The sequence below is a fragment of the Octopus bimaculoides genome, chromosome 5, assembly GCF_046866305.1.
Source record: "Octopus bimaculoides isolate indiv1 chromosome 5, ASM4686630v1, whole genome shotgun sequence".
Lineage (NCBI taxonomy): Eukaryota > Metazoa > Mollusca > Cephalopoda > Octopoda > Octopodidae > Octopus > Octopus bimaculoides.
The window spans coordinates 108743562-108764444 of record NC_142932.1 but is presented as its reverse complement, the minus strand read 5'-3'; the positions used below and the strand labels follow the sequence as shown (position 1 = coordinate 108764444).

The following is a 20883-nucleotide window of genomic DNA, read 5'->3' as shown; positions in this document are numbered from 1 at the left end:
TGGGCAAATTTGAATGACCAGCAAGTTTGATATTCAGTATTTTGTTGTTTACCTCAAGATCAGTACTGAGCAGACAAACCTATTATCAAAAATATTCCACCCATGGCCATTCTGTCTATTTTAGTTTATCTAGGACTACATTGTCCAATATGTTTTTCCACTTTCAAAATAAGAGATGACTCAAAGGTGATTCAAAGCAAACAGCCTTGTAAATTTTTCTCATTGACTCCTAATGTTTAATATGTTTAAGTATTACTCTTTTATTCTTTTACTCTTTTACTTGTTTCAGTCATTTGACTGGAGCACCGCCCTTAGTCAAGCAAATCGACCCCAGGACTTATTCTTTGTAAGCCTAGTACTTATTCTATCGGTCTCTTTTGCTGAACCACTAAGTTACGGGGACGTAAACACACCAGCACCAGTTGTCAAGTGATATTGGGACAAACACAGACACACAAACATACACACACATACATATATATACATATATATGATGGGTTTCTTTCAGTTTCCATCTACCAAATCCACTCACAAGGCTTTGGTCAGCCTGAGGCTATAATAGAAAACACTTGCCCAAGGTACCACACAGTGGGACTGAACCCAGAACCATGTGGTTGGTAAGCAAGCTACTTACCACACAGCCACTCCTATGCCTATTAGTAAAGATTCAAATATTGGAGTTGATGAAGACTGGTTAAAAAAGATGAAATAGGTCAAATGTACTGGGAATGTCAATAGAAAAGTCAGATGCTATGGTAAAGAATAGTTGGTTCTTGCTGATAACAGGCAAAGGTTTCACCTTCTACATCAATGAGTAGAATGTGAAGGCTGAATGGAACTATAAAGACTAAATTCTCTGTATTGGATTAAGTTGTAGATTTTAAATATTTGATTGATGACTTCAGCACAAAAAGTCAGATCAGAGAATTAAAGAATGGTTAGAATAGATAGGTGGGTAGGTAATTTTGGTGTAATTGGATATATAGGCTTTCACTCGTTGTAACTTTGGTGAATTTAAATAGATGCAGAGATCGTGATCTTTTTTTAAATTGTGTAGACCATAGCTAAGCTTGTATTTTACATTTAACCTGATCATCAAACAACTTACAAGCAAGTTTACAAGACTGTAAATGTAGGATTCATTGCTTTATCAGCGAATTTTACACAATTTCTTCTTTTTTTTTATATAGATTGTTCTCCAAGTGGGTGAAGAACTAAATGGAAGTATATTAGTGAAGTCCATGAACAACCGACAAGCCAACTGTCCACTGAAGTACCTTTTAGAAGTATGAGAAAGATACCAGATAGATTTTATGAGCATCTTTCTTAAACTAAGAGTACTCAATCAGCCATTACTTGATACTAAAATAGATTGTTTTTATCAAGGTTTCAATTTGTAACCATTTTCTTACAGGTCTAATATTTTTCTTCCTCAATTGAAGAGTTTTATGTCAAAGTTTAATACAAAGAGAAGGATTTGCATAACAACTACAATTTTCTTCAATTTTGGCAGTTTATCAGAATGACCATATTAGAATAAATGTGGTGTACAGGAAATATAATTGAAATTATATTTTTGTAAATATTGTTATAAATTATATTGCTTGTTAAATTACATTTGATGAGGCTACTTAAAACTGTACTCCTCATTATATATACATTGGCTAAAATTTACTTACCAAACTGAATAACAAATTGGCAAAATATTAGCTATTTTAACTTGGATTGATTGCAAGATAAATTTGGAATAAAAATGCAAAACAATCCTATTATAAAATAATTTTCCATTTCAGAATATTAACAAACATATTCAGCTTTAATGAAAAGGGTGGGGGGATTGACAGAATCATTACAAAGTCTGACAAAATGCCTTGTGGAATTTGCTCTAGCTCTTTATGGTCTGAGTTCAAATCATGCTGAAGTCAACTTTGCCTTTTATGCCTCCTTGGTTGATAAAGTAAAGTACCAACTGAACACTTTACAAGGGTTGATTTAATCAACTAACTACTTCCCCAAATGTGTGGCCTTGGGCCTACATTAGAAGCAATTATTACATTTTCCAACCAACTTGTTATTTTTGCTTTGTTGTTGGCACATTTTAATGCTTTGACTGAATTGAAGAAGTTAAATTTAAAATCTGAAAACTTTTATCAAATTAGCATAAAGCAGAAGTTTTGCTCTTGTTACTTCAATTTTAACTATTTTATGCATTTCAAAATTCCCTAATATCTGTTTATAAAAAAAATAATTACTTACTGCTATTAAGCATTCCTGCTAATTTTAGATTCAAATTTATGATATATTTAAAAATAATGCTACAACTAAATTATAATCTTCATTGGAAATATTTTATATTCTTCCTCAGTAGAATTTGAATGTAGCATTAATAAATAAATATCACTAAATTATATAGAAAACTTTAAACAAAAGATAAATTCTTTTTTTAAAAGTTGCTATTTAAAAAATAAAAGAGTGGAAAATATCTATTTGTTGTATATCATTAAAATACATAGTTATCTACCAACAGAAAATGTGTTTAATTTGAATTTTTAAAAAAATATGGTCTTTTCTAAATGTTGGTTTAGAACTAAATGTAAAGAGGCAAGCATAATTTTACCATACTTTGAACCATTGTTAGATTTTTAAAAATCTGAGGATTTCCAAAATTAGATGAAAGTCCTTTCAGAATAATTAACACAATAAAAAAAAAACTTGTTTACTAATAATGAGTCTAAAGTATTTTCAAATACAACAAAAGAGAAAAACTAAGATTGGCATGACCACTATCTTGGCCATATTCTATTTTTATGTTACAAACTTGATTTTTTTTTTTTTTTTTGATTGGGTTGTTAAATTTTAAGTGTACAAAAGCAAAGCAAAATAGTTATTTGCTTGAAAGATGTAATAACTAAAGCCATTCTTTAAAATCAATTCTACATCCCTAAAATAACTTCATTTTTACAAAAAAATATCCAATGCTAAACATTCGTTATACTGGGGCCATTCTTTATAAAATCATCAATAGTTAACCTCTACTTAATCATGTAAGTAATCATTATAAATTTAATCACTGAATAATTTTTACAGTGTATATGTGTATGTGTGTGCATATATATATATGTATATATATACATTTAAAGAGAGAGAATCAGCCAGTAAAATACAGAGATGCTCAATACAGAAAACACATAGTAGTGTTCAAATGATTTGAACTTACACTCCAAAGTCTTTATCAAGGACTAAGTAAGTCTGTGAGATAAAGAGTGACTATAAGAGGTGAGCAGATATGGAGATAGTGATATACATACATGCCATTGAGCTTGATATATAAAATATACATACATATATACATATAAATATATATACAGGGATATATATATGCAGAGAGAAACAAAACCTGGAAATATTCAGATGTACACTCATGTATAAGCATATAGATATTTATATAGTTACAGAACAAATTTACATGGAGTGCAAAGAATACAGAAAACTAAGGGGAGAAGGCATGGTATTTCAAGTCATACAATTGTTTTCAGGTGCTCAGAATTACATAACAGTTGTAATATGCAGATGAAGTATGTAAAAAGTTAAAGATATACAATCAGTAGTGGATGCATATAAACATTATCGTAAAACTGGCCTCCATCGTTGCTGATCTTTCCACCCTGATGACAGAGACAGGTTTTACGGTAATGTTTATATGTATCCACAACTGGTTGCATATCTTTGACTTTTTGCACACTCCATCTACAAATTACGACTATTACATAATTCTGAGCCCCCAGAAACAACTAAGTCTTGAAATATCTTACCTTCTCCCCTTCTCTGTGTAATTTTGCTCTCTAACTATGTAAATACCTATATGCTTATACATGAGTATTCATATTCTGAATATTTTCAGGTTTTGTTTCTCTCTGTATGTATATTCTTATATATATTTTTACATGTGTATGTATGTATATTTTTTATATCAAACCCAAGCATGTTTATCTACATCTCTTTCTCTCTCTCATATATATATATATATATATATATATATATATATATATATATATATATATATATATCACACACACCTCACATCATTTATTTTTTGAAGTAAACTCCACAGATTTCTGAGCATTCTGATAAATAGAACTGAGAATATTTCATTAATTTTGTTAATGATTACCTCAACAATATTTCCATTTTGGGATTTTTCCCTGTTTATTTGTATGTAGACTTTTGTTTTCATTGGTTATCAGTCCAGAATCATTAACATACTGACTGAATTTTAAAAAAAGAAACATTTCCAAACAAACAACTTTTGTTTTTAAACTATCAATCAAAACAATTTAGTAACTGAAACAATTTCTTAAATGATTTGTTTCCCCAGAAAGAAAAAGAATTATAATTCTTTTGATTTTATAGAAATAGTTTTTCTCATTGATACAAATATGCTTCTTTTGTCCAAAGATTAATCATGTTCTTCAGACATATGTATATATACACTCACAGACAACAGACACAAATTTAAATTTGGTTTATTTTAATTAGGTTAGCTACTTAACATATTTTTTACAATAATCCATGTAAATTTCAATTCTTAATCAAAACTTTTCTTTTTATTGACAATGATAACTACTCACAAGTTTTTATATGTTCTCGATTTGTTAAATATTTTTAACTTATATATGTATTTTACTTGTCTTTTATTTTTATTTCCATGTTTTCTTTTTTTTTCCACAATGAAAAATCATTTTTATATATCCAAGATTCTTATGCTTGGATTACTGATATTAATTTGTTTTGTAGAAATCTATTTAAATATTATTTCAAAACTAAATGCAGTATTTTCTGGCATATATATAATAGCCACTATATCTCTAATTCACACTTAAGTAGAAAGTTGACTGGTATTTCATAACAGTTTGATTTTGCTGACAAACTGGTTTATATAATAATATTTGAAACCAAAGCAAGGAACTGTATATATACATATATATTGCTATATTTTGGATGTAAGTTTTAAAGCAATTCTTATTCATGCTATTTAACAAACAACTTAAATCTAAATAACTTTCTCTTAATTTTCACTTTTATTCAAACCATAAGCATTTGTTCTATAACCTAATCATCTATTTAATAAATTTTTGTATATGATGAACAACGAGCCAATTTTCAGCAGTTTTCAGCAAGTCAGAGTCTGTTGTTCCCTTTGAAGTAAGTTTCAAACTGCCCAATTTCTAACTAAGCTTGGACTGAAACACAGTATAGAGTGAAACAATTCTTTTTTTTTTTTTAACTTGTATTTTAAACAATAAGTTTAATTCTTAGATATAAAACATTTTAAAATTGTTACTCATTTAATTTTAATAATGGAGCCAAAGAAAAATCAGAAAAAATGATTTGTATAAATCTGAGAATTTCTAAGAGAACAGAAGAATGGTGCTAACATTTATAAGTTAGACACATTTCTTTGCAACTTATCTTTGTTTCAAACAGAATTTTCTGGCTTTTTATTTACATCTTTTTGGCAGCTCTTTTCACATTCTCTTTAATTACAATGGTTTTGACAACTAAATTAAGGAGTTTTTTCTTATCTAATTTGGTGACATCAATGACGTTGCTATAGATTTTGTACTTCAGCCTTAACTTATATTTTGGCAAAGTGGTCTGTTATGAATGTGATCCTTTTCTATGTGACCTACAGAAAGCACTAACAATTTTTATTGGCTAAATGGAAGTTCCTTTTGGTGAAGCTTATTACAACTGCTTTCTATTAAAATATTGTTTAGGATTTTCATCAAAAAACTATTTAACATTAAGCTTAAAACACAAATACCAGAAATTTATTTCATCTTTCAGTCAATATCTTAGAGAATTATTCTTTGACTCAGACTATGCTCCTGATTGTTAATCAGTTTTACTCTGCTAATTATAAATATTTGTTGATAATTTCCTTTTTTGTGGATACTATTTGAACAAATACATCAATAAATGTGTCTTTATTTTCCCCTGCAAAATAATATAATGATAAATATGTGCATATACATGCACACATCAAAATGACAATAATTACATTATCAGATGTCCATAAGTCAGAAAAAAGCACACAATATCTGAAACCGAGCAGTATATTAATGATTAGGACATATAATTAGTCAGAGTGTTACTACCAGTTTCATGCTGACTGTTGCACAAGGCAGTAGTTGACATGAAATATTCTACAGTTCTATATTTAAGAGATGAGGAATTATTTACATTATTTACATTATCTACATTTGACGGATATTCGTCCTCATCTTGTTTGTTGTTAACACAACGTTTCGGCTGATATACCCTCCAGCCTTCGTCAGGTGTCTTGGGGAAATTTCGAACCTGGGTTCTCATTCCTATCGATGTTACTATTATTATTATTATTATATTATTATTATTATTATTATTATTAATCAGGTCGCTGCCGTGAATCGAACTCGGAACCTTGGGGTTAGTAGCCCGGGCTCTTAACCACTACGCCATATGCCCGTGGGCAATTATGGGGGTGAATTTTAAGGCTTATAAATCTATTATTTTTCTATCCTTCCTCAATACCGGTTCCCATATGCTATTCATATCTGAAGTTAAAATAATAGACAGGGAACAACACTGGAAAATACGAAAACTAAAAGAAGCAGCACATATGCTAGGACACAACAACCTCCTAAGCAGACCGAGTGCAGATATGAATAGCATATGGGAACCGGTATTGAGGAAGGATAGAAAAATAATAGATTTATAAGCCTTAAAATTCACCCCATAATTGCCCACGGGCATATGGCGTAGTGGTTAAGAGCGCGGGCTACTAACCCCAAGGTTCCGAGTTCGATTCACGGCAGCGACCTGATTAATAATAATAATAATATATTAATAATAATAATAATAATAGTAACATCGATAGGAATGAGAAGGCTGGAGGGTATATCAGCCGAAATGTTGTGTTAACAACAAACAAGATGAGGACGAATATCCGTCAAATGTAGATAATGTAAATAATGAAATATTCTGACCAGTTATGTAATCAGTAATATATTACACAATGATATATAAAATGTTTAACAAATATGCAATGCAATACAGGCCAAAGACAGGTTAACAAAATATAGTAACATACATTTAAGCTTACACTAGAGATGTGACAATACATAGACAAAGATATTAGTGTGAGCAAGAGAGGGATAGAGAAAGTCATAAAATCTAGAACATAGATTTAATTTTCAATTAAACTGTTTCATTTTACATAAACCTTACACCTTCACTTTCTAGCCACCATAGGTTGCAGAAACTATCTACTATATCTAGCAAGTTGTCTTTAGTACTCCATAGGCTTTATTTTGAGGGACTACACCTAAATACTTTTACATTTTTCATCTGATGATCTGGTCCTTATCAGTCTACCAAAATATCACTACACAGTACTTTTTTCTAATAACTCACTTAACTGCTCACACACTAAGAATTAAACTCTATCCCATAAATACTTATTATTCTAGAGCCCAAACAATTTTCAGTCTTAACAGAATATGTTGCAATTCTTGCCTTCATACTTTCAAAATTGTCTTGTAGAATACTAGTACAGTCTCTTAAGAGATGTTTTTCATCATTATAATCATTGACTGATTAAAGTCTTGTTAAATGTCAAATAATTTGTAAATTACCTCCTTTTTTAGCTTACTAAAATGATTTATTTTGGTGCCACATTTTTATAAAAATTTATTGCATGTTTCTTCAGTAAGATATTGAAACTGTGAAAAAGCTGATTAGCTGAACTTTCATGATATCCAAAAGCTTTAAGTGTTTCCTTAATCACAATAATATTTCTCTATTTTTAATGTAACAAGGCAAGTAACCTAAATTAATTTTGTGATACATTAAAGATTATTTATTTTTTATTGAATATCAGTATTCTATTTGCAATACATTTGTTTGATACAATACCTCCAGTCTGATAGTTTTTGGAGATTTTAAGTTTATTTTTATTTGATTTCAAATATAATATTTGAAGCTTGGTAGAAACCACAAGCTAATATTTCTTTTCTACCAGCTATTGTAGTTTAAATCATAATTTATTTCATTAATTTCTTTTAGTTACCCCAACCAGCAAAACAATCACTATGCCCTCTCTGAAGCTACTGCTTGTTTGGCTTATGTGAATATAAATTTATATAAAATATTGATATCCATTTAAATTCACCTACATGAGTTTGAATATAAGCATACATGCACATAAATTTGTTTTGTGTGCTATATATTTGCATCCAAATACAAAAATATTCATGTAACTGTAAAACTATGTGTACTAATTAAGTCATACATAACAGTTTGTGTTTGTAATTTGTATAAATACAGTAAAAACTCTTTCATCTTTACATCCTTAATCACACTCTACAGGAGTATATTGTAAAGAACAATATTAAAGGTTCTACAGTGATATATCTATGTAAAACTGTAAACTTAGTTGATTTTCACTTATTTCCTTTGCTGAAGATTCTCTAGGTTTCTTATGAATCTAAAAAAAAGACCTACTTTTTAATTTATTATATTCTGTTTTAGATTCTCAAGAGAAGAAAACTTGAAATAGTTAGATATTTTAGATGTTAATATATTTAAATATATTTTAATCTCAAGATATAAGAGTTTCCAAACTGACATCCATGGGGACAAGAGAATACAAGTTCTGCAACCATATATTACTATTTTGACTCTTCTTACATCTTCATCCACCATGGTGTTTTTTTGCCTTTGCAGCAATGAATATGTAAATATTTTGTTAAGAAAATGTGTTATCATAAAATTAAAAGGAAGTATTGTACTTTAAGTAGTTTAAATAGGTTTACATATTTAATTTAATAGTTCATGTAATATATAATTGCGAAGTGACAGTAAATGCATGGAAGTAAATGACAATCAATCTCTTTTGTTAAATCATTGAAAAGATGGTTGCATTGTTTCATTACACTTTGACTCAATATTGTAACAGATTTATAGTTAGATTAAGTCTAAGAATTTTTTTAATGTCCCCAATTTTGGTTCTTTTTTAATAATATTATCTCTAAATGCATTAAAAGAGAATATTTCATATTCTTTTTTTACTGGTGTTTACTCTAAGCTTCATTTATTTTGGCATATCTATTTACAAAACTAAAATGTCAATAAGAAAATTATTGAATTTTTAAATAGAATTTAAGGGGAGTTTGTTTTTTGTTTTTCTGTTAGTTTTCATTTATTTTTCTATTTGTCCCAAGCAAAAATATTTAAATACATAAAAAGTGTTGCTTTCCTTCATTATTTCTGATATTAGTTTTTCTTCTTTAGTTGTGAGCTAATCTACTTTGAAAATACACTTCAAAATGTTAAAATTATATAAAAAAAAAAATTTTTAAAAAGAAGAAAAATCAGTGAACGTCTGTGTATATGTCTTTTAATATGTGAAATTAAAACAACTGTGTTTATGTTTTATTCTATTCATATTTCTTGCTTTCTTATAATTTTCTGTTTCTTTGTGCAAAATAACTGAATCGATTACAAGAAGTTTTCAAAAATATTAATAAAATTACATCTAAACACAGCCATACTTTTAATTTCACATATAGGCATAGGAGATGGGGGTGGGTTTAATAAAATATCAACAAAAATTACAAATATATTTTTTTATAAATTGTGTAATCCCCCTTTATATAACAGTCTATTAACCATACAACTCATAAATTACAAAATGTGATTCCAGGAAGAAATAAAACCCACTTAAAGTTATTCATAACATTTGCTATAATGGATCCAAAGGAAAACTTTTTGAGCATTTCTTGATAAAATAGTAGAATTCAAATTAGAATTTTACAAATTTTATTTTTCCCGCACAATTGTAGTCTGTGTATTTGGTGGAACAGATTATAAACACAAAATTCTAGAACCAATTTTGTTTACTAAAATTATAAATTGCTCTTTCTTCCTGGCTCTTATTTTCCTGTTTTAGTTTCCAATTTCTGCTTGGGTTTGTTACACAATTTTATAGAATAAGCACTTAGGATATTGATTCTTTATTTTTACTTTAATTTTCCCAATCATTAAAAAAAATTCAGCTGGCATTTTCTATCAGAAGAATCATCAGAGTGTTGAACAAAATGCCTTGTAGTATATAATTAGAGCTATAGGTTAAATTCCACTGTGGTTGACTATGCTGTTCATCCTTCTGAGATCTGTAAAATAAAGTACCACCTAATTTGAGACCCATCAAACACACCAACAAAGCTGGAATCTTCCTGCTTAAGTATTTGAAACAATCACTGTTTCAGTGTTTCAACACATGCTTTACACACTATATGAGGTGTCCAAGCTTTGTCTTGATCACCCAGTTTCATGCCAAAGTAAGCTTTCTTCACAAAATCTGTGATTTTGTTTCGCTGCCTATATAAAGTGTAATGTCCACAATTATAGCAGAAGACATCAGGGATGCTTTTGCATTTTCTTCTCTCACAACTAGCAAAATGGATTTCATTTTTGAAATCAGCATCCCAAAATTGCTAGAAAACATATCTCCAACACCAAACAACAAAAGCCATGTTCCCCACACAAAATTTTAGAACCAATTTTATACTGACATTGATATAATCAACTGATTCCCCTCTGAAAAATGTTGGACTTGGTACCTATGTGAGAAATTATTACTGGGGCTGTGGACTGGCAGAATCATTAGAACATTAAACCAAATGCCTAGTAGTTATAAATTCAGATTCCACCAAAGTCAATTTTGTCTTTTATCCCTCTGGGGTTGAAAAAGTAATGTACCAGTCAAGTACTGGAGTTGATGTTACTCAACTTGTCCCTCCCCTCAAAACTGTTGACTTTGTGTCTAAATTAGAAACAGCTATTATTATTGAAGGTAATGAACTGACAGAATTGTTACCACATCAAACGATATGCTTAGCATTATTTCTTTAGGCTCTTTACATTCTAAGTTCAAATCTTGCCAAGGTCAACTTTTCCTTTTAGGATTGATAAAATAAAGTACTAGAATCAATGCAAATGACTTGCCTCTCCTCCCAAAATTGTTGGTTTTGTGCCAAAATTTGAAACAATTATTATTATCATTATTATTATTATTGTTGTTATTATTATTAGAGGTAGTGAAGGCAATGTGTTGGAAGAATCATTAGCATAGCATGCCATGCAAAATGCTTAGCAGCATTTCATCTGTCTTTACAATCTGAGTTATAATTCCACCAAGGTCAACTTTGCTTTTTATCCTTTCAAGGTCGATAAAATAGATACCTGTTAGGCACTTGGCCAAATGTAATCAACTTAATCCCTCCCCATAAATCGCTGGCCTTGTGCCAAAATTTGAAACCATTATTAGGGGTAGTGAGTAGAAAAAGCAGTTAAGCTTGGGTTGACTTTGCCTGAAGTATGCTTTAGGAATTGATAAAATATCAGACAAGTACTGGAATAAATTAAACTGAATATTCCCTTCCCAACATTTGTAGCTTCGTGCCTATGCTAGAAAAAATTATTATTCTAACTATCTTATAGAAACAAATCTTAATATTGGACCAGAACTTGTTCAGCTACCAACTGAAAAATTATTTTGTTTGTAATATATATTGTAATTATTATTAACTGATATTTTCATTAACCTTTTTTGTAATTAGTTAATAATAAATAACTAATACGGAGAAAGAGTGTTTCCTTTGACAACTTGAGGCTGTGTACCAAAGAGCTTGCAAAATTTCTTTTTATGTTTAAATATACAAAATAAAACATCAGAAGAATTTTATTTCTTGCTATAACATTGAACTAAAAGGTTCCAATTAGTTGGTGGCTTTTGTCTCATCTTTGTGAACCTCCAATTTCCTAAGGGAACCAAGGACTGGAATATTTTTTAAAGCCTTTTTAATATATAAATTTTCCCTGTTATAATGCTGCACTAAAATTATCAGAAATAATTGGTAATCTCTTCAAAAAATCCTCCATTCATAAATTTTATAGCTTGCTTGGTAAATGAAACTAAAATACCACTCTTTAGCAACATTCGTATTCAAACAAATTTAAATTAGAAAAATTAAGTTTGGAGAAAATAAAATTCATTTTGATCCTAAAATAGATGTTATTGCAAAAAAAAATATACAAACTCCTCCTTAGCAACTTATTCTTACAGAGAAAGTGGTTAAGCTGAACTTCAATATGCAATAATATGAATGTTTATAAATATATATATATACATACACTATACCCACCAGATATAAGAAAAGCCACAAAAATTCTTTATTATGAATATCTTCTTATTTAATTTTTCTCTTTATATTTTACAAATTTGTTTCTAATTACATTTACAGCAGTCTTTTTAGAAGCTGTTAAATCTGTTGTTGTAAGAATTTTTTCTATTATTTTATATTTACATATAAAAGTGTTTATTGACAACAAAGCTTTCTTTTTTTTTGCATGCTAATACAACCATATAAGGAGTTATCAAGATCAATCTTTAAGTTTATCCATAATTTGTATATCTTTTAATGTATGGTTGTAAATTAAAATCTAAGATTGTGTAACTTTTCAGTGTCTTAAGTTATGATTTAGCTTCAGTAAGATACTCTAAGCTTATTAATACTGAAAAGAGTAAATATTGAATTCATTAACTGTACCTGTGATTATACTTCAAACACATACAAATATATACATCATAAATACATGTAAGATAGTGTGTATGAGTATTGAGGTGTTTGTGTGTTTTCTAAATTGAGAAAATAAAGAAAAGTTGTGCAGAAAGAAATCACAAACATATCATTTATAACATGGGATGTCAAAGAATATCTTTAATGATCTTTCTAACCATTAAGAGTATAACTTTCTAATGCACACTATTTTATAAATCCACTAGATTTGTGCATGTGTATATGAATGACAGCATTTTTTTTTTCTTGGTATATTGAAATATGATCTTTCATTCAATTTGCTTTTTTGCTACAATGTTTTACCAAGCTCAATAACCAATAGTGAAATTCAGTAAATCTATTTGCTTGTTTGTTTCATATTTTAATGTGATTTTTATATATTTTTTCTACTTTCTTCACTTGCTTTATCAATGAATCTATTCTATCATTTTCTTTTAATTATTTTTATAGTTTAATTATCCAATGTTAATTTTCAATGGAGAATAAAAGAAAACATCTTCATTGAGTTATCCTAAGTACTGAACACATAGATAACTTTAAAGACTATATACAGTGGTCTAAAATACTGGACATATAGATATGGCAGTTACAAAAACAATTTTTTAAATGATATAAGTACTTAATAAATACGCTTCACTTTCAACCAAATTGATCTAATATTTTTCCGGAAAAAGTTAATTTTTAGATTCATATTTGATAAGAAATATCTTACTAAAAATGACTTCTGCTCTGAAATTTTGTATATCAAAAAGATGATATGCTTAATATTTTGGAAACTAATTAATACTTTTAATTTCAAAATTTCCTTAATATCATTTAATTGCAAATCACAAGATATTGGGTCAACCCTTTACAACATAATCTGGAATTCTCACCAAAGATTTTTGTATTTGCAGATTATTTATATTGTTATTTTTACAAGAACTATTATTTGACTAACCCAAATAAAAATGGTTATACTTTTCTATCATGATAATTGGAAATATATTTTGTTTACAAAAGATTTTAATGAATACATATTGATATAGTAACTTAGAATCATAGAAAATAAGCTGTGATGTACATGTCCAAATTCTATAAATTAGTTCTCAGTTCTAATATTATTTTCTAATATAGTTGCATGCCTTCTATGTAATGATTTTATATGAAAAGAAAATCTAGTTTTCACCCTCCTTACAAGCTAGTTGATACATTTCTTTACTGTAGTTATTCACATATAATTTCAGAATTGTATTTTTGATGATGAGATAAAACTGTCTGCAAATTAAGAGCTATATTTTTTTTCCTAAAATATGAAATTGGATTTACTATAACAATTCAATTTGTAGCATTCTTGGAATTACAAATAAAAATATAATATAAATCAACTGACTTTTAAGTCTTTAAATAATGTAAAGAATGTTTAGATAATTGGATCGTCAAAGACTTTATTTGAAATTTTTTTTTTTTTTAATAAATTTGTGTGTGTAATTGTGGCTGAGCTCAATTTTTAGCAAGTAAATCACTTAATCAGCTTTTAAAAGTCATACAATTGACTTACTGTGGCATTAACACAAGGATTGCTATTTTATCCATCTTTGAATGTAAAATAGATGGTGTTGATAACCATTCCAGATAATGAGCAAAAATAGAGGATGATTTTCAAAGATTAAAATTTTTCCTATTAAATACATAATGTACCACAAGATACAATTTCTTTTTCCAAAATTGAATTCACTATTAAGAATGGTAGATTCAGTTTATTCTAAATATAATGCTCTACCTCAAACTCTAAATAAGTTAAAGGGTTACTGTTCACAAAACGCATTTAATTCCCTCTAAAAATGTACATATGGATAAATGAGTTTTGGTATATTATAACAGATTTATTGAATATACTGCAATCCAAAATAGTTTGGTGATAAAGAAAGAAATTCACCAGGAAAGTTTTTTTTTTTTAATGTTAATATTATCATTAAGTCTGGAAGAATGGATAGTGCTTATGACCTTAACAGGGCCCCTAATAGATCGATGCCATTAATGTTCTATTTAAACTATTGCAAGTCATCAACTGGAGAGAGGAAATTCCAGAAGGTTAACATTCTGGGGATGAAGAACTGAATGGAGAACCTGAGATTGTGAACACAACATAAATAATTAGAGGGGAGAAAGGTGAATCAAGAGTGCTTGAGTAAATATGGCACAAGACCAGCCATCTTTGAGGGGCAGAGGCCACCTTTTATAGTTGTAGTAGAAAAAGCAATGAGAGAAGACAGTATGTCTGTGAATAATTTTATATTACTTAATTGACTGGCCTTCCTCTGAATAATCTAGGATGCCTCTGTGTGTGCATGCATGTCTGTGCATGTGTAGCAGCAATACTTGTCCAGATGTGGAATGAGTTCTCTCTTATGGGTCTCAAACTAAAACTATTTCTTTTTATGGGTAGTAATACCATTTTTTTTAATCCCTGTCTATGTAGAACTTTCAGTTTAGTAATTCTACTATATGTATATTTAATTATAATAATTATATTATATTATCTATAAGGAACAATCTACTGAAATACATTGGGATTAGAACATGTTTTCCAAATTATGTTCTGCATTTCATTAACATATATTAGATAAATTTATCCTTGTAAAAGCCTCAAAGTTAATTGACAAAATCCTTCAACAAACAGCTTCTATTTATTTACCCAGTGTTCACAAAAGAATTTGAATCTGCTTCCCAAGTTAACGTTTCTAACAGTTATTACGTTTCTCTAATCAGAACCTATCTTTTTCTTCCATGTTTCTTGCATTGTTTAAAATGAGAACAAATAATACTGTAGCACTGAGTTTTTATCAACTGTATCCCCCTTTTCTTATAATATAAGGATATGAATTTTATTAAATGTGAGTTTATGTCACCATGGTTGACTTTAACTTCCATCCTTTTGGGGTCAATAAATTAAGTATCAGTTGAGCAGTGGGATCCATGTAATTACCTTACCCCCTCCCTCAGGTTGCTGGTCTTGTGCCAAAATTTGAAACCAATATTATTACATTTAAGACAGCAAACTGGCAGAATCATTAATATGCCAGATAACATGCTAAGTGAGATTTTGTCTGTCTTTACATTTTGAGTTCAAACTCTATCAAGGTTGAGTTTGTCTGGCATCACTTTAGCATTGATAAAATAAGTACCAGTTGAGCACTGGGGTAAATGTAATTGACTAGCCCTCTCACATCAAATTTCAAGCCTTGTACCTATAGTAGAAAGGATTAATATTATATGTAAAGATGGTAAGCTGGTGGAAGCATTAGCACAAGGGACAAAAATGCAGCATTTTTTCTAGCTCTTTACTTTCTGAGTTCAAATGCTGCCAAAGTCAACTTTCATCCTTTCAAGGAGTCAAAAAAGTTATTTACCAGTTGAATACTGAGGCCAATGTAATTGACACCACAGTATCAACCAGATTATTAGATGTTATATACCACTGGTCACAATGCACTTTGCACTGTTTTAGCTTTTGAATGATACCACTATGCAGGAAAGGAAACATTCTCCTGAATAGAATATCAGCCTATTGCAGAGTTCCCCTTTTACAGCTGAGTGAACTGGGACAACATGAAATGAGGTGTTTTTTTTACTCAAGAACACAATGTACTGCCAGTTTGAGAATCAAAACCATGATTTTATGATGAATACAATATCCAAATCATTAATTAGCGTACCCACCTCTGAAATTTCTGGCCTTTGTACCAAATTTAAAAAGAACATTATATGTATTCCTTACTCAAGAATATTTCTGTTAGTTTTTACAACTACTTGAGATTTACTTAAATTGTGTTAACTACATGTTAATTTTCACATTTTAATACTTCATGGATATTTGCTTACACTTCATTCTGTTAGCTAAACATCCAGACACATGCGTGTGTGTGTGTGTATATATATATATATATATATATATATACATACACACACATACCTACATCATCATCATCATCATCATCGTTTAACGTCCGCTTTCCATGCTAGCATGGGTTGGACGATTTGACTGAGGACTGGTGAAACCGGATGGCAACACCAGGCTCCAGTCTGATTTGGCAGAGTTTCTACAGCTGGATGCCCTTCCTAACGCCAACCACTCAGAGAGTGTAGTGGGTTCTTTTACGTGTCACCCGCACGAAAACGGCCACGCTCGAAATGGTGTCTTTTATGTGCCACCCGCACAAGCCAGTCCAGGGGCACTGGCAACGATCTCGCTCGAAAATCCTACAGGAGCCAGTCAGGCGGTACTGGCAACGGCCACGCTCAAAATGGTGCATCTCATGTGCCACCCGCACAAGAACCAGTCCAGGGGCACTGGCAACGATCTTACTTGGCTTGCCGGGTCTTCTCACGCACAGCCCATTTCCAAAGGTCTCGGTCCGTAGTCATCGCCTCGGTGAGGCCCAATGTACGAAGGTCTTGCCTCACCACCTCAGCCCAGGTCTTCCTGGGCCTACCTCTTCCACGGGTTCCCTCAACTGTTAGGGTGTGGCACTTTTTCACGCAGCTATCCTCCTCCATTCTCACCACATGTCCATACCAGCGCAATCGTCTCTCTTGCACGCCACAACTGATGCTTCTAATGTTCAGCTTTTCTCTCAAGATACTTACACTCTGACGGGTATTCACATTGACATTACACATCCAACGGAGCATACTGGCTTCATTCCTTGCGAGCTTACGTATGTCCTCAGCAGTTACAGCCCATGTTTCACTGCCATGTAGCATGGTTGTTCGTACGCATGCGTCATACAGTCTGCCTTTTACTCTGAGTGAGAGTCCCTTTGTCGCCAGCAGGGGTAAGAGCTCTCTAAACTTTGCCCAGGCTATTCTTATTCTAGCAGCTACACTTTCAGCGCACCCACCCCCACTACTAACTTGGTCGCCCAGATAGCGGAAGCTATCGACTACTTCTAGTTTTTCACCCTGGAATGAGATAGAAGTTGTTTCCTGTTTGTTTGCAGTCTTTATTGCACCTGAACATCTGCCACAAACAAAAACTAACTTGCTAGTTAACCTGCCTATACCTACATATATATATATATATATATATATATACACACACACATACCTACATATATATATATACACACATACTTACATATATATATATATACACACATACCTACATATATATATATATATATACACACACATACCTACATATATATACATATATATATACACACACACATACCTACATATATATATATACACACATACTTACATATATATATATATACACACACCTACATATATATATATATATATGTATGTGTGTATATATATATATATATATATATATACACATACATACATATAGATACATACATATATATACATACATTTATATACATACATACATTTATATATATATATGTATATATATATATATATATATATATATATATATATATATATATATATATATATATATATATATATATATATATACACACACATATATACTTGTATGTGGTGAGTTGTGAATTTATGGAAAGAAATCCCAAAAAACTCAACAATCTTGATAAAAATGGTGAAGAGAAAGTGTTAAAATATATAGGAGGATTTTAATTTATGAAGATAATAATTTCGTACAGCAATATAAAAATCATGCAAATTCATGGTTGAACAGAATTAATAAAATTAATTAGATTAAATTAAATTAATTATATATCACTGTACTCGTCAGTACGAGAAGTATAGACAATATCTTTACAAAGGACATAACAAAGGAAAAGGCAGAATATGATCTAGGAGATTCATATTTATCCTAATGAAAAACGAAAAGATGCCTGAGTCTAGGTAAGTATTAACTAAAACTAAAGACTATAATGGTTATTTGGAAATAAAAGTGAGAGAGGTTTTAGAGATGTTCCATTTATAGATGAGTAAGAAGATAAGAAATTGTAGTGCCAAATAAGTCATGTAGGGAAAAGACTGTATTGAAATGTCCAATGGAAAGGCATGGCTATATTTGAATTAAGATTTGACCTGACAGTTAGAAACAATGCTTAGTGTCGTGTATATTCAAAGAAAAAGACATACATATATATACATACATATATATACATACATGTATATATATATATATATATATATATATATTATTTATATTATATATATATATATATATATATATATAGATATATATATATATATATATATATTATTTATATTATATATATATATATATATATATATATATATATATATATATATATGTATATATATATATATTATTTATATTATATATATATATATATATATATTATATATATATATATATATTTATATATATATATATATATATGTATATATATATATATATATATATATATGTATATATATATATATATATATATATATATATATATATATATATATATATATATATATATATATATATATATATATATATGTATATATATATATATATATATATATATATATATATATATATATATATATATATATATATATATATATATATATGTATATGTATATATTATTTATATTATATATATATATGTATATATATATATATATTATTTATATTATATATATATTATTTATATTATATATATATATGTATATATATATATATATATATATATATTATTTATATTATATATATATATGTATATATATATATATTATTTATATTATATATATGTATATATATATATATATTATTTATATTATAAATATATATTATTTATATTATATATATATATTATTTATATTATATATATATATACATTATATATATATATATGTATGTATGTATATATAATATATATATAAATATATATATCTATATATATATTTTTTTTTATAGTTTCAGCTTAGAGCTGCGGCCATGCTGATGCACCGCCGTGTTGCTACACTGTTATTACAGGGAGCCTCTAACAATTTGTGGCACTTGGTGAAGAATGGAGTTAGATTTAGCAACCCTCATTTGCACCTCCTGCTGCGAGGTAGGTTCATCTGGGACTCTCGACAGGAAGAGGTCCAGCTTTCATTTAAAAACCCCTACATCTACTTTGTGCAGGTTCCTCAGGCTCTTTGGGAGAATATTAAAAAGCTGTGGGCCCCTGAAACCCAAACTGTTGCATATATATATATATATATATATATATATATATATATATGTAAATAAAATAATATAAATAATATATATATATGTATTATATATATATATATATATATATATATATATATATATATATATATATATATATATATATATATATATATATATATATATATATAAATATAAATATTATACATAAAAGCTACACCAATGCCAGAACGGGATGACACTGCATAGTGCCAAAGATCCCAGGAATACCATCGCATTTTAGGACCAGTTACTGCAACAGCCTGGGTTTCAGGGGCCCACAGCTTTTTAATATTCTCCCAAACAGCCTGAGGAACCTGCACCAAGTAGATGTAGGTGTTTTTAAATTGAAGCTGGACCTCTCCCTGTCGAGAGTCCCAGATGAACCTAACTCACGGCAAGAGGTACAAATGAAGGAAGCTACATCAAACTCCATACTTCACCAAGTGCCACATATTGGAGGAGGCTCTCAGTAATAAGAGTGTAGCAAGATGGCGGTGCCTCAGCATGGCTGCAGTTCTGAGCTGAAACTGCAGAATAAATATATATATATATATATATATATATATATATATATATATATATATACATATATATATATATATATATACATATATATATATATATATATATATATATATATATACATATATATATATATACACACACACACACACACACACACATATATATATATATATACATATATATATGAATATATACATATATGATTAATTTCCTGTAATTCATGTAACACTTGATTTTATTTGGAGTTAATGGGTGTTGTTGTATGGTGTCAGATGTACAATAATAACCTTGTTACCTTTGGAATTTACTTTTACTAAATGCATTCACATAATACATCAGACAAGTGATTCTGGAATAATAACATCATCTTTAAGCATATTTAAGTGAAGGTGAACACAAAACACTGCAACAACACCAAAACTAGGTGTACTGTATGTTCTATGATCCCTCTCATTCAATCCATGCAGACATGAAAAGGAAATAGGAATTCCAAATTATTCAGCACATGTGCTATTACTATTACCAGTCAAA

At 29.1% G+C, this 20883-nt stretch overlaps 1 protein-coding gene and 1 long non-coding RNA gene across 10 annotated transcripts in view; one reads left to right on the top strand and one right to left on the bottom strand.

Moving 5' to 3' along the window:
• LOC106875793 (uncharacterized) overlaps window positions 1–2470 on the top strand; it is an 848542-nt gene extending 846072 nt beyond the window's left edge. For all 7 annotated transcript variants that reach the window (XM_089351827.1, XM_089351822.1, XM_089351821.1 and 4 more), the window contains one exon: window positions 1191–2470. In XM_089351827.1, the coding sequence (XP_089207953.1) occupies window positions 1191–1292 (102 nt within the window). In that variant the 3' untranslated portion in view covers window positions 1293–2470. The remainder of the gene's footprint in view (window positions 1–1190) is intronic.
• Window positions 1–20883, bottom strand: part of LOC128247895 (uncharacterized) — a 206359-nt gene that overhangs the window by 150113 nt on the left and 35363 nt on the right. The window lies entirely within an intron of this gene.